The following is an 18,983-nucleotide window of genomic DNA, read 5'->3' on the forward strand; positions in this document are numbered from 1 at the left end:
TCATTCAATTCTTTTATACTATACCCTATGCTTCATAATTTTTAAGGCCTCACAATTAATTTAAGTCTTCAATTTAGAATTGGCCAACCAATTTTGACCGGGTTTCTCAAAGTTCACTCATTCAATTCTTTTATACTATATCATGCTTCAAATTTTTTAAGCTCACTATTAATCTAGGTCTTCAATTTAGAATTGGGGTCACCCGATTTTAACCAGGTCAACAATTTCTTAAGAAGCTCTCCCATCCAATTCTTTAAATCCCATATGTTCCCTAATTTTGAATCTTTTTTTATTTAGTTGAGATATTCAATTTTGAATTTGGTTTATGATTTGATCGGCCAATGATTTTTCAAATCAATCAACAGCAAACAACATATAAAAACATATTAATACGGTGCACCCTCCCACCACCTAGAAAAAAGAAAGCCATCATGTGATAATGTAGCACAATTATAGTACATATCGCCATCAATGCGGAATTTCCCCACATAAATATACCTTGATTAGCAGATAACACGAATCACACTACGAAAGTCCCATCAAACCGCTGCATTATAAATAAAGTAATAAACATTCAATTGAGGTCTCCAATTCGAATTTGATCACCTAATTTTGACCGGGTCAACAACTTTCTCAAAGTTCTCTCATTTCATTCTTTTATACTATACCATATGCTTCATAATTTTTAAGTCCTCACAATTAATTTAGTTCTTCAATTTAGAATTGGCCGTTTGATTTTGACCGGGTCAACAATTTCTCCAAGTTCTCTCATTCATTCATTTTATACCATACACCATGCTTCATAATTTTAAGCTCACTATTAATCTAGGTCTTCAATCTAGAATTGGGGTCACCGGATTTTAACCGGGTCAACAATTTCTTAAGAAGCTCTCCCATCCAATTCTTTAAATCCCATATGTTCTCTAATTTTGAATATTTTTTATTTAGTTGAGGTATTCAATTTTGGATTTGTCTTACGATTTGATCAGCCAATGATTTTTCAAATCAATCAGCGGCAAACAGCATATAAAAACATATTAATACCATGCACCCTCCCATCACCTAGAAAAAAGAAAGCCATCATGTGATAATGTAGCACAATTATAGTACATGCCGCCATCAATGTGGAATTTTCCCACATAAATATACCTTGGTTAGCTGATAACCCGGATCACACTACGAAAGTCCCATCAAATCGCTGCATTATAAATAAACATTCAATTGAGATCTCCAACTGGAATTTGGTCGCCCGATTTTGATCGGGTCAATAATTTCTCAAAGTACTCTCATTTCATTCTTTTATACTATACCATATGCTTCACAATATTTAAGCCCTCACAATTAATTTAGGTCTTCAATTTAGAATTTGGTCATCCGATTTTTACCAGGTTAACAATTTCTCAAAATTCTCTCATTCAGTTCTTTTATACTATACACTATGCTTCATAATTTTTAAGCTCACAATTAATTTAGGTCTTCAATTTAGAATTGGGACCCGATTTTGACTGGGTCAACAATTGCTTAAGAAGCTCTCCCATCCAATTCTTTAAATCCCATATCTTCTCTAATTTTGAATCTTTTTTATTTAGTTGAGGTATTCAATTTTGGATTTGGTTTATGATTTGATCGGCTAATGATTTTTCAAATCAATCAACAGCAAACAACATATAAAAACATATTAATACCGTGCACCCTCGCACCACCTAGAGAAAAAAGCCATCATGTGATAATGTAACACAATTATAGTACATGCGGCCATCAATGTGGAATTTCCCCACATAAGTATATGTTGGTTAGCAGATAACACAGACCACAGTACAAAAGTCACATCAAATCGCTGCATTATAAATAAAAATAAACACACTCCCGCCAAACAAAATATATCATAAGCTACAAAATATAAGGGTATTAGTTTTTTGGAAAATCAAACTTCTTTAACTTTTATCAAGTTCCGAGCAAAAATATCAACATCCACAATATTAAACAAAAAAGTATGGAAACCCATTTCATGATGAATCTATCATACCGATTTGATATTATGGATTTTGTTATATCTTTCTACAAATTTGATCGAATTTTAAAATTTTGACTTTTCAAAAAAATTATACACAATATATTTTAAAACAGAGTGAGTTTTTTTTAAGAAATCCAACAACACCAACGGCGCAGCAAAGCGCGCCCAACCCTTCTAGTAATGATTTATATCCGCTTGATGCGACATTTAAGATAATAAAAGAGCCATTTATCGGAAAAGCTACCGATCGTCAGAGGTCGCCAAATCATGTTAAAGCAGAAGAAACCTCTGAGAGCCCCATATTGCTCAAAACAGAAGTGCTCTGTTCCCTCATCACAGAGGATGATGCCACCAGCCCCTGGTTAAGTAGTGCTGGAATACTAGTTTCTTGAATGGCACTTTCAGCTGGCTCTGACGCTATAGTGTAGTCTGCAAGCTCACTTTGTGCTGCATCAACAGATTTGAGCAGCAAAACCTTTGGCCTGTTCGGATGCTCCCTAGCAGCCTTCTCCCATGTTCCTCTTGTTGTTGGAGTGACTCTAGGGTCAAGAGTGACCTCCTTGAGGTGTTTGAGATGTTCTATTTTGAGGTCAGAAAGGCCGTGCAGATCTTTACAGAGCAGCTGGAGTGTGACAAGGAATGGCAGAGCCCCTTCTTCTATTGTGGGGAAAGTTGGACATTGCAGCTCCAAAGAAAGGCGTAGAAGCCTGCAGAACGCCTGGTCTCTTACGACGAACTTGTCAAGGTCATCAGCAACCAGTTTCAAGTACTGCAGGTAGCTCAAATTACTCAAAGCTTCAAGAACACCCGCTGTCAATCTAGTAGACCAAAGGCACAGCTCCCTGAGGCCCCGAAGTGACACAACAAACTGAGGAAGTGCAGCCAAGTCACCATGCAATTTCAGTGAGCTGAGGTAGCAGGGTCCTTTTAAGGAATTCAGGAGCTCTTCACAGCATTTGCCGAAATGAAGCGATAAAGAGCGAGAACCAATATTTGCCTGCTTTTCATCCTCAATGAACTGTTGAATGGCCTCCTTAAGATCAGTTCGGTCAGCACAGCCTGCAGGCAACTCACACAAAATCTTCACCTTACTCAGTTTATTCATATAGCCCATAAGATGCAGGAACCCTCCACTACCATCGGTAACAAATCCTGCTAGCGTTTCTAAGTTACTTTTTCCTTTGGAGAGAAACTCATGTACTTCACTTTTTGGCTTGACAATATCTGTAAGCTTAAACTTCCCAAATAAGTGAATTAAAGACGGCAACTGGAAGACTTCTACATGCAGTATCTGTACCTTTGTTCTCCTTACATCAAGTGATACCAAATGTTTCAGTTTAACAATATCTCTTGGAATTGTGGTAACACCACCCCCAAGGCTCAGATATTTTAGAAGCAGCAGGTTGCATATGTCTTTGACATGATCATCCTTCAACTCCTCACATTTTTCAAGATCCAATACTCGCAGAAGATGGTACTTGCTGAGGTCCAATACAGTTTGACTTGCCTTCCCGAAGATTGCTAGAGACCGGACAAGTGATAAATCAACAGTGCTAAAACTGTCAACAACTGTAGCAGAGCTCTCATGGAGAGAAAGCCGACGAACGTATTTGGGCTCTATCTTGTCATTGCAAAACAAAGTAACGAAGTTCTGAGAGATGGACATGTGCAAAATGAACTCACGCATCATGCCATATGTTTGACAAGTCTTCACATTATCATTGTTGCTCAAATTGATTGGCTCAATGATGTTTCGATCCATGAGGGAATTGAAAGCAGCTATGGGATCCGGGGAGCTCGGCGAAGGTTGCGGTTCTACAAATCCCTCAGCAAGCCATCGTCTCAAAAGACTTTTCTTCCTGATGGGACGATTACTTGGGAACATACCAAAATATAGCAAGCAGGCTTTGAGAGCATGGCTAGGCAGAGTGGAGTAGTTATGAATCAGCACACGTCGCATTTTTTCGAAGCTCTTGTCATTCTCCAGGTGATAACCTATCTGGGTGCAGATGTCTTCACAGCTAGGTCCTGTTGGCCAACCCTTTGCTTGCAAGAATTCACCTATTGTCACCAGCGCAAGTGGCTGGCCGTCACATTTCTTCAAAACTTCCGCTGGATCAGGCTGCTTGTAACATGAATATTTGTCCGGACAAGCTTTCTTGGTGAACAATTGTTTCGAGCACATTTTATCAAGTCTGCTCATTTTGTGAACATAGCCATTACTAGAACTGCAGGCATTAGCTACTGACTGAATAGTCGTCGTCACCAGTATTCTGCTGCTAATATCCTTATCTGCTGGCAAGGCAGATTTGATGGTTTTCCACTGATCTTCTGTTCGAATGTCATCAATCACAATGAAATATCTGAAAGACAGATCATGAAGAAAAATAAGTAATACAGATCTTTTTTTGAGCAAAAATATGAACTTCCATCTATAACACACCCATTGGTAGAATTTGTCTCCATCTACAGATTTTTGGGGTTTGGAGCAACAAATTGTGAATGTTTTTGTCATTTGTACTATGAGAAATTAGGCTGCTGATCATTAAGATTTGGATCGCATTATGTTTAGTTTTCACTCAAGCTTGTTAGACTAAGTATATATTAGATATACGTGTTGTAACACAACTTCAACACAACTTGTATTTGTACGGTTCCCTCTTATAAATATATGACAGCCGTACCCACCAAGGGTATCGAGCATTGTTCCAAACCCTAATCTGTCTAACATGGTATCAGACGACGCGTTCGGTCCGCGCCGTGCTTCCGCTTCCTCTGCCGCCGCCGCGCCGCCTCCGTCAACCCTGGCGACGGAATCGCCGTTCATGGCGTCTACCCCGCTCGCCTGGGCCCGTCCGTCTGCATCGGGGTCGCGTCCTCCAGCGCCCCGATCGCCCGCGCCTTCGATCGTCCGTGATGCCGCCCTGGCGTCGCACGCGTTTGATCCCGCGCAGCTACCTTACGGCGCCGCCGGCCTCAGGCCCTCGTGGCACTCCCGTCCAGATGCCGTACGGTGGGCCGTACCCAGCGCCGTACGTCGCGCCGTCGTCGCCGTATGTCGCGCCGGCACCGTATGCTTCGTCCTCCGCGGTGCCCTACGAGGCGCCGTATGGCGCGCCCTACGCTTTCTCTGTGCCGCACGTCGCGTCGCTGCAGCCCTACGGCGTACCTCCTACGGTCATCACCAACACTACCGACGGCTGCTCTCCGCGGGGGCGCCCGCGGTGCCAAGCAGAAGGCGTCGCCGACCTCAGGCAACCAGCCCCGTCCGCCCGCTCCACCTCCGACGGCTGGCCGCAAGCGGCTCCACTGCGAGGCATGTGGTGGTGGGGTTGAGTGTCAACTCTGCGGCATCGAGGGGCACTTGGCGTCTCGCTGCCATCGTCGCTTTAAACGAGATTTTCTTGGCATTGGGAACAATGGGAAGGGCAATGAGAAGCAAGCTGCTCTCGCTACACCGGATCCCGGGTTCACTCCTTCATACTCGGTGGATCCTGCCTGGTACATGGATACGGGCGCTACGGACCATTTGACGAGTCAGCTTGACAAGCTGGTCACTCGCCAGCCCTACACCGGTCACGATCAGGTCCGCACGGCCAATGGATCAGGTACGCCCATCTCACATGTTGGTCAGGCATCTCTTCTTTCACGTACCACTAAAACCTTGCATCTGCTTGATGTCCTTCGTGTTCCCTCAGTCACACGTAGTTTACTCTCGGTTCCTAAATTAACTCGTGACAACAATGTGTTTGTTGAGTTTCACCCTTTCCATTTTTTTGTTAAGGACCGGGACACGAGGGACGTTCTTCTTAGTGGTCGAGCTCGCGACGGCTTATACGCACTTGATGTGCCACGAGTCTCTCAAGTTTTCAGTGGTGTTCGGGTGTCGTCGTCGCAGTGGCACTCTCGCCTTGGCCACCCCGCTACTCCCATTGTGCGCCATGTGCTTCATCGCCATCATCTTCCTGTTGAGTCGAGTAATAAGGAGTTTCTAGTGTGTGATGCTTGTCAACAAGGCAAGAGTCATCAGTTGCCTTTTTCTGTATCAAGTCGTGTTGTCACGGCTCCTCTTGAGCTTGTGTTTTCAGACGTGTGGGGCTATGCCCAAACTTCTGTTAGTGGTCACAACTATTATGTCAGTTTCATCGATGCTTTCAGTCGCTTTACTTGGATTTATCTTATTAAGCGCAAATCTGATGTGTTTCATGTCTTTATGCAATTTCAAGCACATGTTGAACGATTGCTTAAGCACAAAATTATCCATGTTCAGTCAGACTGGGGGGGGGGGGTGAGTATCGTAACCTTAACACCTTCTTTCAGAAGCTTGGCATCTCACACCATGTGTCTTGTCCTCATACACATCAGCAGAACGGTGCAGCTGAGCGCAAACACCGTCACATAGTTGAAACTGGCCTGACACTTCTTGCACATGCCTTTGTCCCGTTTCGGTTCTGGAGCGATGCTTTTGTTACTGCCTGTTTTTTGATAAACAGGATTCCCACACGACGCCTTCACATGAAGTCTCCACTCGAAGTGTTGCTTAATGAAACTCCAGATTACTCCCTCCTCAAAGTGTTCGGCTGTGCGTGTTGGCCGCATCTTCGTCCGTACAATAAGCATAAACTTGAGTATCGATCTAAACAATGTGTGTTTCTTGGGTACAGTCCTCTCCACAAAGGTTACAAGTGTCTTCACATCCCGTCAAATCGTGTTTACATTTCTCGTGATGTTGTGTTCGATGAGACTGTCTTCCCGTTTTCCACGCTCACATCACCCACCGATACTCCCGTCACTGAGTTGCACTCTTTTCCAGTTTTGCCTGATCAATTTGTGGATGCTGCATATTCTCCTCTGTTGTTGCCTAACCATGGTGCAGGGACTGGACGAGGCGCTCGACTTGAGCTTCTGGATGATGATATGGCCACAACTGCGCCAGTTGCTGCCATGCCGGATGAGGCGCTCGACGAGGCTGCCTCCGCCACTACCCCGCTTGACCCCGACGTCGATCACGCGTGCATGCCCCATGCACGAGGATCCGATGGGGTGACCAAGTCGCCGGGGTCAGCGGCCTCGCTGTCGCCTGGGCCGGCCGAACCTGCAGAGCTGTCGGCCGGGCCGGCTGGACCCGCGGCGCTCTCCCCTGAGCCGGAGGCCTCGCAGGTCACCGAGTCTTCATCGCCTGGTCCGTCGACGCCGATCACACCCGGTCTGTCTTCGCCGACCCTGACCGTGCCACCGGATGCGCCTGTTGACTCGCCCGCCGGTGCGTCCTCCTCGCCGCTGATGGATAGTGGCTCCTCTGGTATGGCAGCTCCACCGCCACCTCCGCCTGTCGTCCTGCGTCCCCATACTCGCAGCAAAAGTGGCATCTTCCAACCGAAGAAGCGCACTGACGGCACTGTCGCGTGGCTTGCGGCCTGTGTGGCACATGCTGAGGCTGACCCTACGACTGAACCACGACATTTTCGAGCGGCGCTTGGCATCCCGCATTGGCGTGCTGCGATGGAGCAGGAGATTCATGCCCTTCAAAGAAACAACACTTGGCGTCTTGTTCCACCTCCATCTGGTGTTAATATCATTGACTCTAAATGGGTATTCAAGGTGAAGAAACATGCTGATGGCTCCATTGAGAGGTACAAGGCACGCCTGGTTGCCAAGGGGTTCAAACAATGGTATGGCATTGATTATGAAGACACATTCAGTCCTGTTATTAAACCAACTACTATTCGTGTTCTTCTCTCTTTGGCTGTTACTCGCGGATGGTCGCTTCGACAGCTTGATGTTCAGAATGCCTTTCTCCATGGAGTTCTGGAAGAAGAGGTTTATATGCGTCAGCCGCCAGGTTTTGTTGACCCTGCTCAGCCACATCATTTATGTCGTCTTGTCAAAGCTCTCTACGGTTTGAAGCAGGCCCCGCGTGCATGGCATGCCCGTCTTGGCGCTGCTCTTCGTGCGCATGGGTTTGTTCCTTCTACAGCAGACACGTCTCTGTTTATTCTACAGTGACCTGAGGTGACTATGTACATTCTGGTATATGTTGATGACATCATCCTTGTCAGTTCGTCTGCTTCTGCTACAGACCGGCTTGTGTCCTCTCTTGGTGCTGAGTTTGCTGTTAAGGATCTTGGGAGACTGCATTATTTTCTGGGCCTAGAGGTTCTTCATTCTGATGGTGGCTTGACTCTTACTCAGAAGTACTCTCAGGATCTCCTGCGTCGTGCAGGTATGTTGCAGTGCAAGTCTGCTACGACTCCCATGTCTGCTACAGACAAACTGACAGCTCTTGCTGGTGACTTGCTTGCTCCTGAGGATGCCACAGAGTACCGCAGCATTGTGGGTGGACTGCAATACTTGCTCATTACTCGACCAGACATATCATTTGCAGTTAACCGTGTGTGCCAGTATCTTCATGCACCACGTGATTCTCACTGGTCAGCTGTTAAGCGCATCTTGCGCTATGTTCGTCACACTGGTTCATATGGTCTCCATCTTCAGCCTGCGCGTTCTGGACTGATCTCAGCATTCTCTGATGCCGACTGGGCTGGTTGTCCTGATGATCGGCGATCCACGGGGGGACATGCTGTGTTCTTTGGGCCTAACTTGATCGCCTGGCAAGCTCGCAAGCAAGCTACGGTGTCTCGGAGTAGTACCGAAGCTGAGTACAAAGCTGTTGCTAATGCCACAGCTGAGATCATGTGGGTGCAGTCATTGCTTCGAGAGTTGAAGGTCTCCCCAACTCAGCCGCCTGTTCTTTGGTGTGATAACATCGATGCAACATACCTTTCATCCAATCCAGTATTTCATGCCCGAACGAAGCACATCGAAGTTGACTATCATTTTGTGAGGGAACGTGTTGCTCAGAAGCTCCTTCAGATTAAGTTTGTTTCTTCGAAGGATCAGCTTGCTGATATTTTCACTAAACCCTTGCCCTTGCCTTCTTTTGAAGGATGTCGTTGCAATCTTAACCTTCTGAGTGTTTCAGGACATAGTTAAGATTGAGGGAGGGTGTTAGACTAAGTATATATTAGATATACGTGTTGTAACACAACTTGTATTTGTACGGTTCCCTCTTATAAATATATGACAGCCGTACCCACCAAGGGTATCGAGCATTGTTCCAAACCCTAATCTGTCTAACAAAGCTAACTAGCAAGAAAATACTACCATACTGGTGCATCTATGGCAGATAAAACAGAGATGTTTCTTGAAATTATAGGTGCAAAGGCGAAATGAATCAGGCAAAGCCCGAAGTCGATTACCTCCTCATCACCAAATGTTGTTTCAGTTCTGTGCAGAGTTGGCCGACATCGGAGGTCTCCAGTACACTTTTCCCCTGGCAAGAAGGGGCGTCGGAGCTAAGTTTCCGGAGCAGGTCCGCTAGCACCTCCCGTGGGCTCTTCAGCGCCGCATAAACCCACGCGTGCCTCTCAAATCTCTCGCTGCGGGTTTCTCGGTTGTACACTTCCGCGGCGAGGGCGGTCTTCCCCAAGCCGCAAAACCCGACGACGGCGATCACCTTCAGCTGGCTGGGTCGCCCCTCAGCCAGCTGCTCCAGCAGCTCCGCGAGGGGCCCCTCGACGCCGACCAGATCCGCGTCAAGGATGCGCGGATCGGACGGGGAGGAGGGCGACTCGTCCACCAGCTGCGTGGCAGAGGAGGGCTGGCCGCCGGCGGGGAAGTCGGCCGCGTACCTCCGCTTCCGCTCGTGCGCTTCCTTCGCCATCCGCCTGAGCCGCTGCATCTCCCGAGCGAGCTGCGCGCCGGTCTTGAGCGCCCTGGGGGGCCGAAGCCGAACGCTCCGGCGGAGGAAGGACGCCTGGTGCTCCCAGGTGGCGCGATACATGAGGCCGTCGATGCAGTCCTCTATGCCGTGGGCCAGCTCGCGCAGGTCCTGGATCGAGAGGCGCGCGGCGGCGGAGGAGGTCGCCGAGAGCTCGTCGTCGTCGATGGCGCCGACGATCATGCGGAGCTCCTTCACGAGGAACCTGACGTCGCTCTTGACGCCCCTGTGCAGCTTGTACTTGTCGTCGATGAGAGAGAAGAGCCTCGGCAGGATGACCTTGATGAATCCGCCCAGAAGAGCCGCCTCCATCGCCGTCTCCGAGCCACGCTCGCTCCACCCAGCACCCTGGCCGAGAAGGTGGGGAGGGAAGAGCAGCCGAACTGTGGGGAGATTATCCTGCAAATTTAATAATGGAGAAAAGAGGACTAGACTTAGGGAGGTGGGCCCCGCCGGTTTCTCGACAGCCCAAAATATCTCCCAACCTTTCTATCGTGGACTCGTTCCGTCACCGTGGGCGGAGGTTCTCCTCCTCCTCCTCCGTCGTCTTCTACCGCTGCGGCGGTGCCTCCTCCTCTGTCCGGCGACCGCATCAACCCAAGCAAGCAAGCTAGCTTAGCTCCAAACCGATGCCAGCGGCTGCTCTTGGTCCGGCCGCCGCGCACCATCTCCACCCTTCCAGAGCAGCAACCTCGCCCTCGCCGGTCCTCCCCGCGCGGCAGCGCTGCCGCAGAAGCCGTCGACGAGGCCCGCGCCGGCTGCAGTCCCTATCTCGCTCCCGGCTACATCGATTTGGGGATTTCTGAATTGGAGTGAGGAGGAAGAGGGGATTTCGGTGGCGATAGTGCCGGGCGGGGAAAAGGCTATTCTGACCGGTGGGCCCCGCAATCGATGCTAAACATTTTTTTTTAGATGAACAGGGAGGCTCCTCCCTGGTTCGATTACCAGAATGGTCTCTGCCTCATACATCAGCTCACTGAGAGGAGCGGTTCAGTAAAAGGAGAACTGAAAGTAAAACGCAGTTTTCTAAGATGGAGCAGAACTGGTTTTGTGTGTCCAGTTTTTCTCTTTTCACATTGCTCTTGCCCTTACATGTCATTATTCTCCATGCTTTGATTTTTCAGGTAGAGATGAGTTCTTCTCTGTTAACCACGAGCGCCATGGAGGCTCCGATGAGCTCTTCCCTGGGTGCCATGGGCCCCCTTCTCAGGAAGCTGCATTCGCTGCTGGCCCCCGACCACCGGCTGCCCAAGCCACTGAAGCACGGAATCGAGCTCCTCAAGGAAGATCTCGAAGAATTAAGCGCCGACCTGTTGGAGCAGTCAATGGCGGATACCCCCAACCACAAGGCGGTATACTGGATGGATGAGGTGCGTGAACTTTCCTATGAAGTAGAGGACTGCATCGACGACATGATGCTGAGGCACGCCGGCGACGGGGTCAAGACCAGAGCCGTCCGCAGCCACAGGGTCAGTCGTGTCAAGGTGTATCGGCTTTTCAAATCACTGAAGCCGAGCACAAGGGTTTCCAAGATCACAGAGCTCAGGACCCTGGTGCTGGAGGCGAGTGAACGACGTGAGAGGTATCATCTTGATGACTGTGCTTCACGTTCTAGCCCTGTGTTCACTAGGCACAATCCGGTTCCAGGCCTATATGGACAGGCCACGGATTTCCTTGTTGGTATCGATGACCTGAAGATTAAGCTTACCAAGTGGCTTACTGAGGATGCTGATCAACAACTGAAAGTGATGTGTATAGATGGACCTGCAGGGGTTGGCAAGACCACGCTGGCTAAACAGCTGTACTGTGAGCTTGGAGAGCAGTTCGACTGCTGGGCTTTTGTGCGGGCATCGCGAACGTCAGACACAAAGAGACTACTTGGGGACATCCTCTCTCAAGTTCAGCATTGTCGACTACCCTCTTATTCTTGCGAGGTGCAAAATCTCATTGACAATCTCACAAAATATCTCCAAGATAAGAGGTACCTTATTTACCTTTTTTTGTCCCGTGGAGGTGTGTGCAATCAATTGATTTAGCTATCCTAAGACTCGGATATAAAACCCAGTGCTCATGATTGTGCACAGTGGAGTTTCGTGAATGTGCACAGTCGATGGACCAAATGTATGGTATAACTCTTTGAACGTTTGGAGAAACTAAAAAAATAATTGTTTAATTGTATTTCTTGCTTCTACTTAGTGATAGAAATAAAAATGCTAACCAACCATTCTGTACATTAGTATATTTCAGAAAATATATAGTTATATATACATTTATTTTGCAGATACTTTATAGTCATTGATGATCTGTGGGAAACAACATGGGATATTGTTAAAAGCGCTTTTCCAGATGGTAATAATTACAGCAGAATAATAACAACAGCAGAAACAGACGGTGTAGCTCTGGAATGCTGTGGTTCTCAGTCTGATAATATTTTGAAGATGAAACCCCTTGGCAGCCATGCCTCTGCAGAATTGTTCTTCAGTATTGTTTGTGGCTCTGAACATCGGTGTCCTGATCAATTGAAGGAAGTTTCATATAGATTCATTGGAAAGTGTGGTGGTTTGCCACTAGCAACCATTTGTATTGCTGGTCTCTTAGCCAGTCAGACGGACAACTCTGAGCTATGGCATCATCTGCAGAAATGTTTATGCTCCAATTTAAGTACAAGTCCTACTTTGGAAGAGATGCTGAAAGAAGTACTAAACCTTAGCTACAGTTGTCTTCCTCATTATTTGAAGACATGCTTGCTGTATCTTGCTATGTATCCAGAGGGGTTCACGATGTGGAAGGTTGATTTGTTGAAGCAATGGATATCTGAAGGTTTCATTACTGCAAAGGAAGAAAAAGAGGTGGAGGAAATTGCAGATAGCTATTTTTATGAGCTTGTCAACAAGGGAATGATCCAACCTGAGCAAATTAACCACAATGATGAGGTGTTATCCTGTACATTGCACCACACTGTACGTGATCTTATTATGTACAAGTCCAAAGAAGAGAATTTTATCACTTCCATAGATTACTCAAAAGCCATCACAGGAAATTCTAATATGGTTCGTCGACTTTCTCTCCACTTTAGCAGTGCCAAATATGCGACCAAACCATCAGGTGTAATACTGTCGCAATCGCGATCACTTTTCTTTTTTGGACTTCTCAGATGTTTGCCTTCTGATGTGGAATTTAAGTTGCTGCGAGTATTAATCCTTGACTTTTGGGGCAACCAATATGGGCATACGAGTCTCAACCTCACAAGAATTTGCAGTTTGGTTCACCTCAGATATTTGAAGATTTCATGCGATATCATTGTAGAACTGCCAGCCCAGATGCGAGGACTACAATACATGGAAACACTGGAAATAAATGCAAGATTATCTGCTGTTCCATTGGATATTATTCATCTCCCGAGCTTATTGCATCTCTCTCTTCGAGATGAGACAAATCTACCTGATGGGATTGGCCGCATCAGGTCTCTGCGTACACTACAGTATTTTGACCTTGGCAATAACACTGAAGACAATGTACTGAGCCTGGGTGGCCTGATGAACCTGCAGTATCTTCATCTCACCTATTCCACAGTGCAGTCTGATGAGCATCTGAAGAGAAACATGGTTGCTCTGGCCTCTTCTGTTATCAAGCTTGTTAACCTCAAATCTGTCATTCTGGCTCCTGGAGCTTTAAGCACAGCCATTTACCATGATGTCCTGAGCAGCGTTTATTCTCCTCCTGTTTTTCTTCAGGGTCTTCAGAAACTTGATTTGTTGCCCCCAATTTGCATGTTTTCCAGTTTTCCCAAGGATATTGGAGCAGTTCGCAAACTTTGCTATTTGAATCTTGTGGTCCGTGAACTACGAAGGAATGATATTGACAGCATCACAGGATTGCCTGCCCTAACTGTTCTTTCATTGTATGTCCGGCAACCCCCTGCAGAAAGCATCATCTTCAACAATGGGGCGTTCCCTGCTCTCAAGTATTTCAAATACATGTGCGGTGTACTGTGCCTGGCCTTCCAGGAAGGAGCATTGCCCAATGTTCATAGGCTCAAACTAGGTTTCAATGCCCGCAAAGGACAGCAGTATGATGTTTTGCTTGCCGGCATTCAGCACTTGGTAAACCTGAAGAAGATTGATGGAATAATTGGGGCAGCCGAGGGTGCTGAGGAACCCGACAGAAGTGCTGCAGAGTCTGCGTTCAAGGATACCATTCACAAGCATTCAAGGTTTCCTAGTTACGTCAACGTAAAAAGGGTAGATTGGGTTGAGGAAGAGAACGAGCCAAGGACCGAAGTTAACAGCTCATCAAGTAAATGTCATGAAATTCTACAAGAACAGCGTGGGGTAAATGAGACCGAGGAAGATACAAAGCAGTTTGCTGATAGCGGGTAGGTTATTTACCAACACCCCCACCCCCGCGCTAAAAGCAAATATTATGTTATTTACGACATTTTCTCACAAGTAAAATGTGCACACTGTATTTCGCCAGCAAACCTTTATGTATTACTCACATTTACTTCCTGATGCTTACATGTCTGATGGTTACACAGGGTGACAAATCAGATCATGCAGATGTCTCCTCAGCATATGGATTTATGCGCAGCCGATACAAAGCTGACTATGCCTAGTAATAACAGAATGTCATTTCCTGAAAAGTTACATGATAATATTGCAGCTGAAGCAGTGAGCTTTTCATGTACTACATCATCTGGTTCAAGTCCAAAATCGTCGTCAGCTCCATCATCTCATCACTCTTTACCTGAAACATATACATGGGATCCGGAGGGATCTCCTTGGTCAAGGGCATTGAGTCCTCCTACGCCAAGGAATACCAGTGCCCCTCAATCAGCTATGCATCCGATGTTATCCCCAGAAGATCATATTTCACGCGCTGAAGGCACCTGGAGTACTGCCTATTTTCACCCCTTACCACTTCCTCCCAGTGCTATAAGCCAAGTGAAAGCAACTCTCAGCAACCAACCTGCTCCAAAAGTTGAAATGTCCTTAGTAGCTGGTCAATGGGAAAAGAGAAAACTTATAGGCAGTGGTACATTTGGTGATGTATATGAAGCTACCAACAGGTATGGAAGTGTAATCCATATATCATTGTGGCTATTCATGTTAAATTCTGAATGTTGGTTTACTTCCATTTAAATGTAGGCATACTGGAGCTCTTTGTGCAGTGAAAGCGATCAGTATTCCTAATGATTCTAGATCTGCTGAGTCCTTGAAGCAATTAGATCAGGTTATTAAATCTGGCTATGCATTCTTAAATAATTACAAGCTGTTCTTTTGCAAACTTAGAATCTATTTTTTTTATCAGTTACATGAGTTCTGTCTGAATACTTTTCTTTGTTATTGTTCTTTTTGAAGGTTCCTCATTCTGAGAAATAAGTTTCTAGCTTATTTTGTTTATGATTATGATTTTCTAAGTATAACCTACTGTCACGTGAGAGCGGATGCACGGCTGACGTGCCAAGGATAGGGCAGCCAGTCGATGGCAGTTTGATCTTCAAGTCAGCTCAGGGATTTCCATATCAATCTATTTAATTAGTTTCCATGCTTGTTAGTTCTTGCCTTGGCTTCCAATTTATCTCAATTCTCTATTTATAGAGAGGAACTACCAATGTAACATCAAATTTGCCAATAGAACAAGAAAAGTAGATTATACTCCAACCCTAGCAGCCGAAACTTAGAACATAATTTCATTTGCTCATAGAGATACTTACAATCTTCGTCAACCAAAAAGGAACTTAAGTCTCTTAAAGCACCCTAGTTGTACCACCTTCCTGAGGATTCATTTAAGTTATCATCATGTGACAATCACTCGTACTTGGCTTTTCTCCTCTGTGATGATGTATAGCAGGTTTTCAAGATACCTTTGCTGACTTACTTTCATTCTTTTCAGGAAATAAAGCTTCTAAGCCAATTTAAGCATGAGAACATAGTCCAGTATTATGGTAGCGAAACTGTAAGTTTCCCTTCCAATCTGAGCTAAGTAATTCCACATGTTTCCATAATGTAATCTTATTTCTTGGAGGATCTTGCAGATAGAAGGCCACCTCTACATTTACATGGAGTATGTTCATCTTGGTTCAATTAATAAGTATATCCAACAACATTGTGGAGCAATAACAGAATCGATTGTCGGCAACTTCACTCACCATATTCTTAGGGGTTTAGCGTTTTTGCATGGCCAAAATATTATGCATAGGTATGTGCAAATATGTATCCTTATTTACATAGTTCCTGCTAACTAGGTCAGCGGGGCATAGTTAAGTATTTGCCCCTTGGGGTTTGCAATATTAGATAAGTTGCGCCTTTAACATGGTACAAGAGCCCAGGTTTAGTTTTATTTAGGCTGCCGCAACTCGTCCATCTCTCTCCCTCTTCGTCTCGATCACAAAAAGCTAAAACTTGGTAGAAGATGTTTAAGAGATCACTAAAATAAAAATAATTGTCAAGCCAACATGCCTTGTCCACACAACAACATTTCAAGCATGTTTCATCTTAGCTAGGTTGATATAGTCAAAAGGTTTTGAAGTTGTACTTGGACCTGTCAATATAATATTCTCATATCCCTGGTCTGCAGGTCTAATCTTGTCCATTGTTCTCTGTTAACTCTTATTATCTTGAGTCTATAGCATGTTGCGTCCATAATCATATATTACCTTCGTCCCAAATTACTTGTCTTCGATATGTCTAGATATGGATGTATCTAGACACGACAAATCTAAGATAAGTAATTCGGGACGGAGGGAGTACCATTTTATGTCCATCCTTGCCAGTTGCTACTGCTACGAAAAGCAAGGACTTCGAAGCTGCCTCTGTGCAATTATTTTTGTTTATTTTTCCGTCAGACATGTATATGAATGTGGTAAATGAAGGCAGGTTGAAAAGGGACATAGATGCTTATCTGCTTTTGTTGTTATTCTAGACGCACATACACTGGTGGAGGGCTCAGATGTCAAGGCCTAATCTCACATGTCTCAATGGACAACTACCAGAATAGTTAGGAAGAGTGTAGCTCACTTAGCTGGGAGAGTGGATTTACAATCCGACCACCTGTGTTCAAGTTTCGCGAACACGAATTTGAGTTCCTATTTCTACGGCTTCCCTTACAGTTTTCTTGCAACTAAAATAACTTCTGGAATTGTATTTTATGCTGGTATTCACTTCTGCATCAATATAACACTTTTATGCATATGAATGTACTCTTACAGGGATATCAAAGGAGCAAATATGCTAATTGATGGTAACGGTGTTGTTAAATTGGCTGACTTTGGAACGGCTAAGCATGTGAGTGCATCCTTACAATGTTTGGTAGCATCTTCATATTGTACTGTATTGTGTCTCCTTTTTAAGGGTACCTTTTATTTTCCGTTTTGTATTAGAAGAGCGTCAAGATGATGCAAAACCCTACAACTCCACCCCACAAGAACCACAAGAACCGAAAAAAAAAGAACTAAGAAATAAATCTAAGAAAGCAAAAATTTCAAACTGTGCTGCACTCGGGTGATAGTCTAAACAGTGAGCTCAGGAGGCTTTGTAGTTTGTATGCCATGGGAGCCGTCACAGAGCTTTAGCTCCGGCTGGCAACCATAGTTTTGCCTCACATCGACTTCAGCTCAAAAAAACAATTGAGTCAACCAGCGCTGAACAGTTTGTCAAAGCCCCACTGAAAACACAGTCGTTGCAAAGCCGCCATAACATCTGAATGGTGACTTAGGTCAGCAACCTCGCTCCCTTCAGCTTTTCTGCACCAGCTCGTTGCGCAGCCTGCTCGAACCAAGAGTTGAAGTCACTCTGTTGGATGGGGGCAGATAACTTTTAGGGAGCAGGATGCCAGCACTTGTCTCAAGAATGTGCATCTGGTGTGTAGGTGCAAGATTGTTTCATCTGCCTGGTCACAGAGGGCGCTAGCATCCGGATGATGCAGGCCTCAGCTTGCCGACGTCAATCATGCGAAAATATTGCACTTTAGAGGAGCAGGGATGAAAGCTGAGCGGAAACTTTCTGTCCGTTCCGCAAAAATATGAAAACAGAGAGAAACTATGGGAATAGAAAAGGAAATTTACAAAATGGAAGCGGAACTGGTAAGTTTCTTGTGGAAATGGAAACGGACAGTGTTTTCTAGTGGAGCACCAGTGAATTAGGAATTTCCGTATCCACACATGCGGAAGTTTCCGTTTATCTATTGTCTATGTAGCCCACTCCAATCCAACCCATATAGACTTTTGGCACAATTAAATCTACCACTAAAAAACATAATCCTTCCCCTGATCCTCCCTGTCATCCTGTTCTTCTCAACTAGTATACCTTATTATGTTGCGAAATTAAAAATTTACACATATACATTACTCCCTCTGTTCACTTTTATAAGGCCTTGTACACATTTCAGACAGCATGCAAAACAGGTCAATTTCAGTTGTCTGAAACGACTTATAAAAGTGAACGGAGGGAGTATTATATTTCGATGATAATATCATAATATTTGTAGTCGTTAGCAATTGAATTTGTTGGCATTGTTGTGTTTTTCTCTTATGTTTCAAGAGGTTTTTGAGTTCCAGCAAACTTTCACTTTATATCTGTGTCCACACTATCCGTTGCCATATTCTTTCATGAAATTTTTGTATCCGCTTCTGCTTCTACTAAAAAATATGGAAACAAATGTGACATCATTCAGTTCCGTCCGTTTCCGCTCCATTTTCATCCGTATTTTGCAGTGTATTGCACGCCGAGAGCTTCCAGGTGAATTGATCTTCAATTCCAAGGGACAAGGATTGGACGTCAACCACCCAGCCAAGTGTGGTAAATTCAACGGACCCTTGCACGTTTAGGGCTTCTGAGATTCACCGATCCAACCTCTGCCGCCCAGCTCCTTGCATATGGTTCTGCTATAGATAACCCTCGACACAACTGCTGCGACCACTGTAGGGGCAATATCAGCAATCAACTATTAGTAAATCTATTGGTCTGATCAAAATCTTGTGCGCTTCCCATCGCCCATGTCCACCTTTGTAGCCGCATGAACCAGGCCAGCTATGTGCTTGTTAACTTCGATTGGAAATCTGGTCTACGACCGAGATTCATCAGTGCGCTGCAGCCACAACCATCTTGCCTGCAATGCCCAGTTCATTCTCTTAATATCTTTGATCTCCCCGAGCTTGATTTATCTGCAACCATCTCTCCATGCTACGGT

At 45.5% G+C, this 18,983-nt stretch overlaps 2 protein-coding genes across 9 annotated transcripts in view; one reads left to right on the forward strand and one right to left on the reverse strand.

The window, feature by feature from the left end:
- Positions 1–2,116: 2,116 nt before the first annotated feature.
- On the reverse strand, positions 2,117–10,558 carry LOC109733448 (disease resistance protein RGA4). Its single transcript, XM_020292671.3, has 3 exons — positions 10,280–10,558; positions 9,274–10,193; positions 2,117–4,377 (listed from the first exon to the last, which is right to left on the reverse strand). The coding sequence occupies exons 1-3, from the start codon at positions 10,460–10,462 to the stop codon at positions 2,280–2,282; spliced, it is 3,201 nt and encodes a 1,066-aa protein (XP_020148260.1). The 5' UTR covers positions 10,463–10,558; the 3' UTR covers positions 2,117–2,279.
- The window catches only part of LOC109733447 (disease resistance protein RGA5), a 50,319-nt gene continuing 41,595 nt past the window's right edge, over positions 10,260–18,983 (forward strand). For 4 of the 8 annotated variants that reach the window (XR_006662207.2, XR_012181382.1, XM_020292668.3 and 1 more), the window contains exons 1-8: positions 10,665–10,805; positions 10,919–11,775; positions 12,076–14,169; positions 14,332–14,862; positions 14,942–15,026; positions 15,690–15,752; positions 15,832–15,995; positions 17,005–17,080. Coding sequence is in view for 5 of the 8 variants with exons in the window: in XM_020292668.3 (XP_020148257.1) it covers positions 10,707–10,805; positions 10,919–11,775; positions 12,076–14,169; positions 14,332–14,862; positions 14,942–15,026; positions 15,690–15,752; positions 15,832–15,995; positions 17,005–17,080 (3,969 nt within the window). In the remaining 3 variants the exon portion in view is untranslated. Of the gene's footprint in view, positions 10,806–10,918; positions 11,776–12,075; positions 14,170–14,331; positions 14,863–14,941; positions 15,027–15,689; positions 15,753–15,831; positions 15,996–17,004; positions 17,081–18,983 lie in introns of all 8 variants that reach the window. The other 4 variants (XR_012181383.1, XM_073496299.1, XM_045227414.2 and 1 more) reach the window with 3 other exon arrangements.

Source organism: Aegilops tauschii, chromosome 4 (genome assembly GCF_002575655.3).
Source record: "Aegilops tauschii subsp. strangulata cultivar AL8/78 chromosome 4, Aet v6.0, whole genome shotgun sequence".
Taxonomy (NCBI): domain Eukaryota; kingdom Viridiplantae; phylum Streptophyta; class Magnoliopsida; order Poales; family Poaceae; genus Aegilops; species Aegilops tauschii.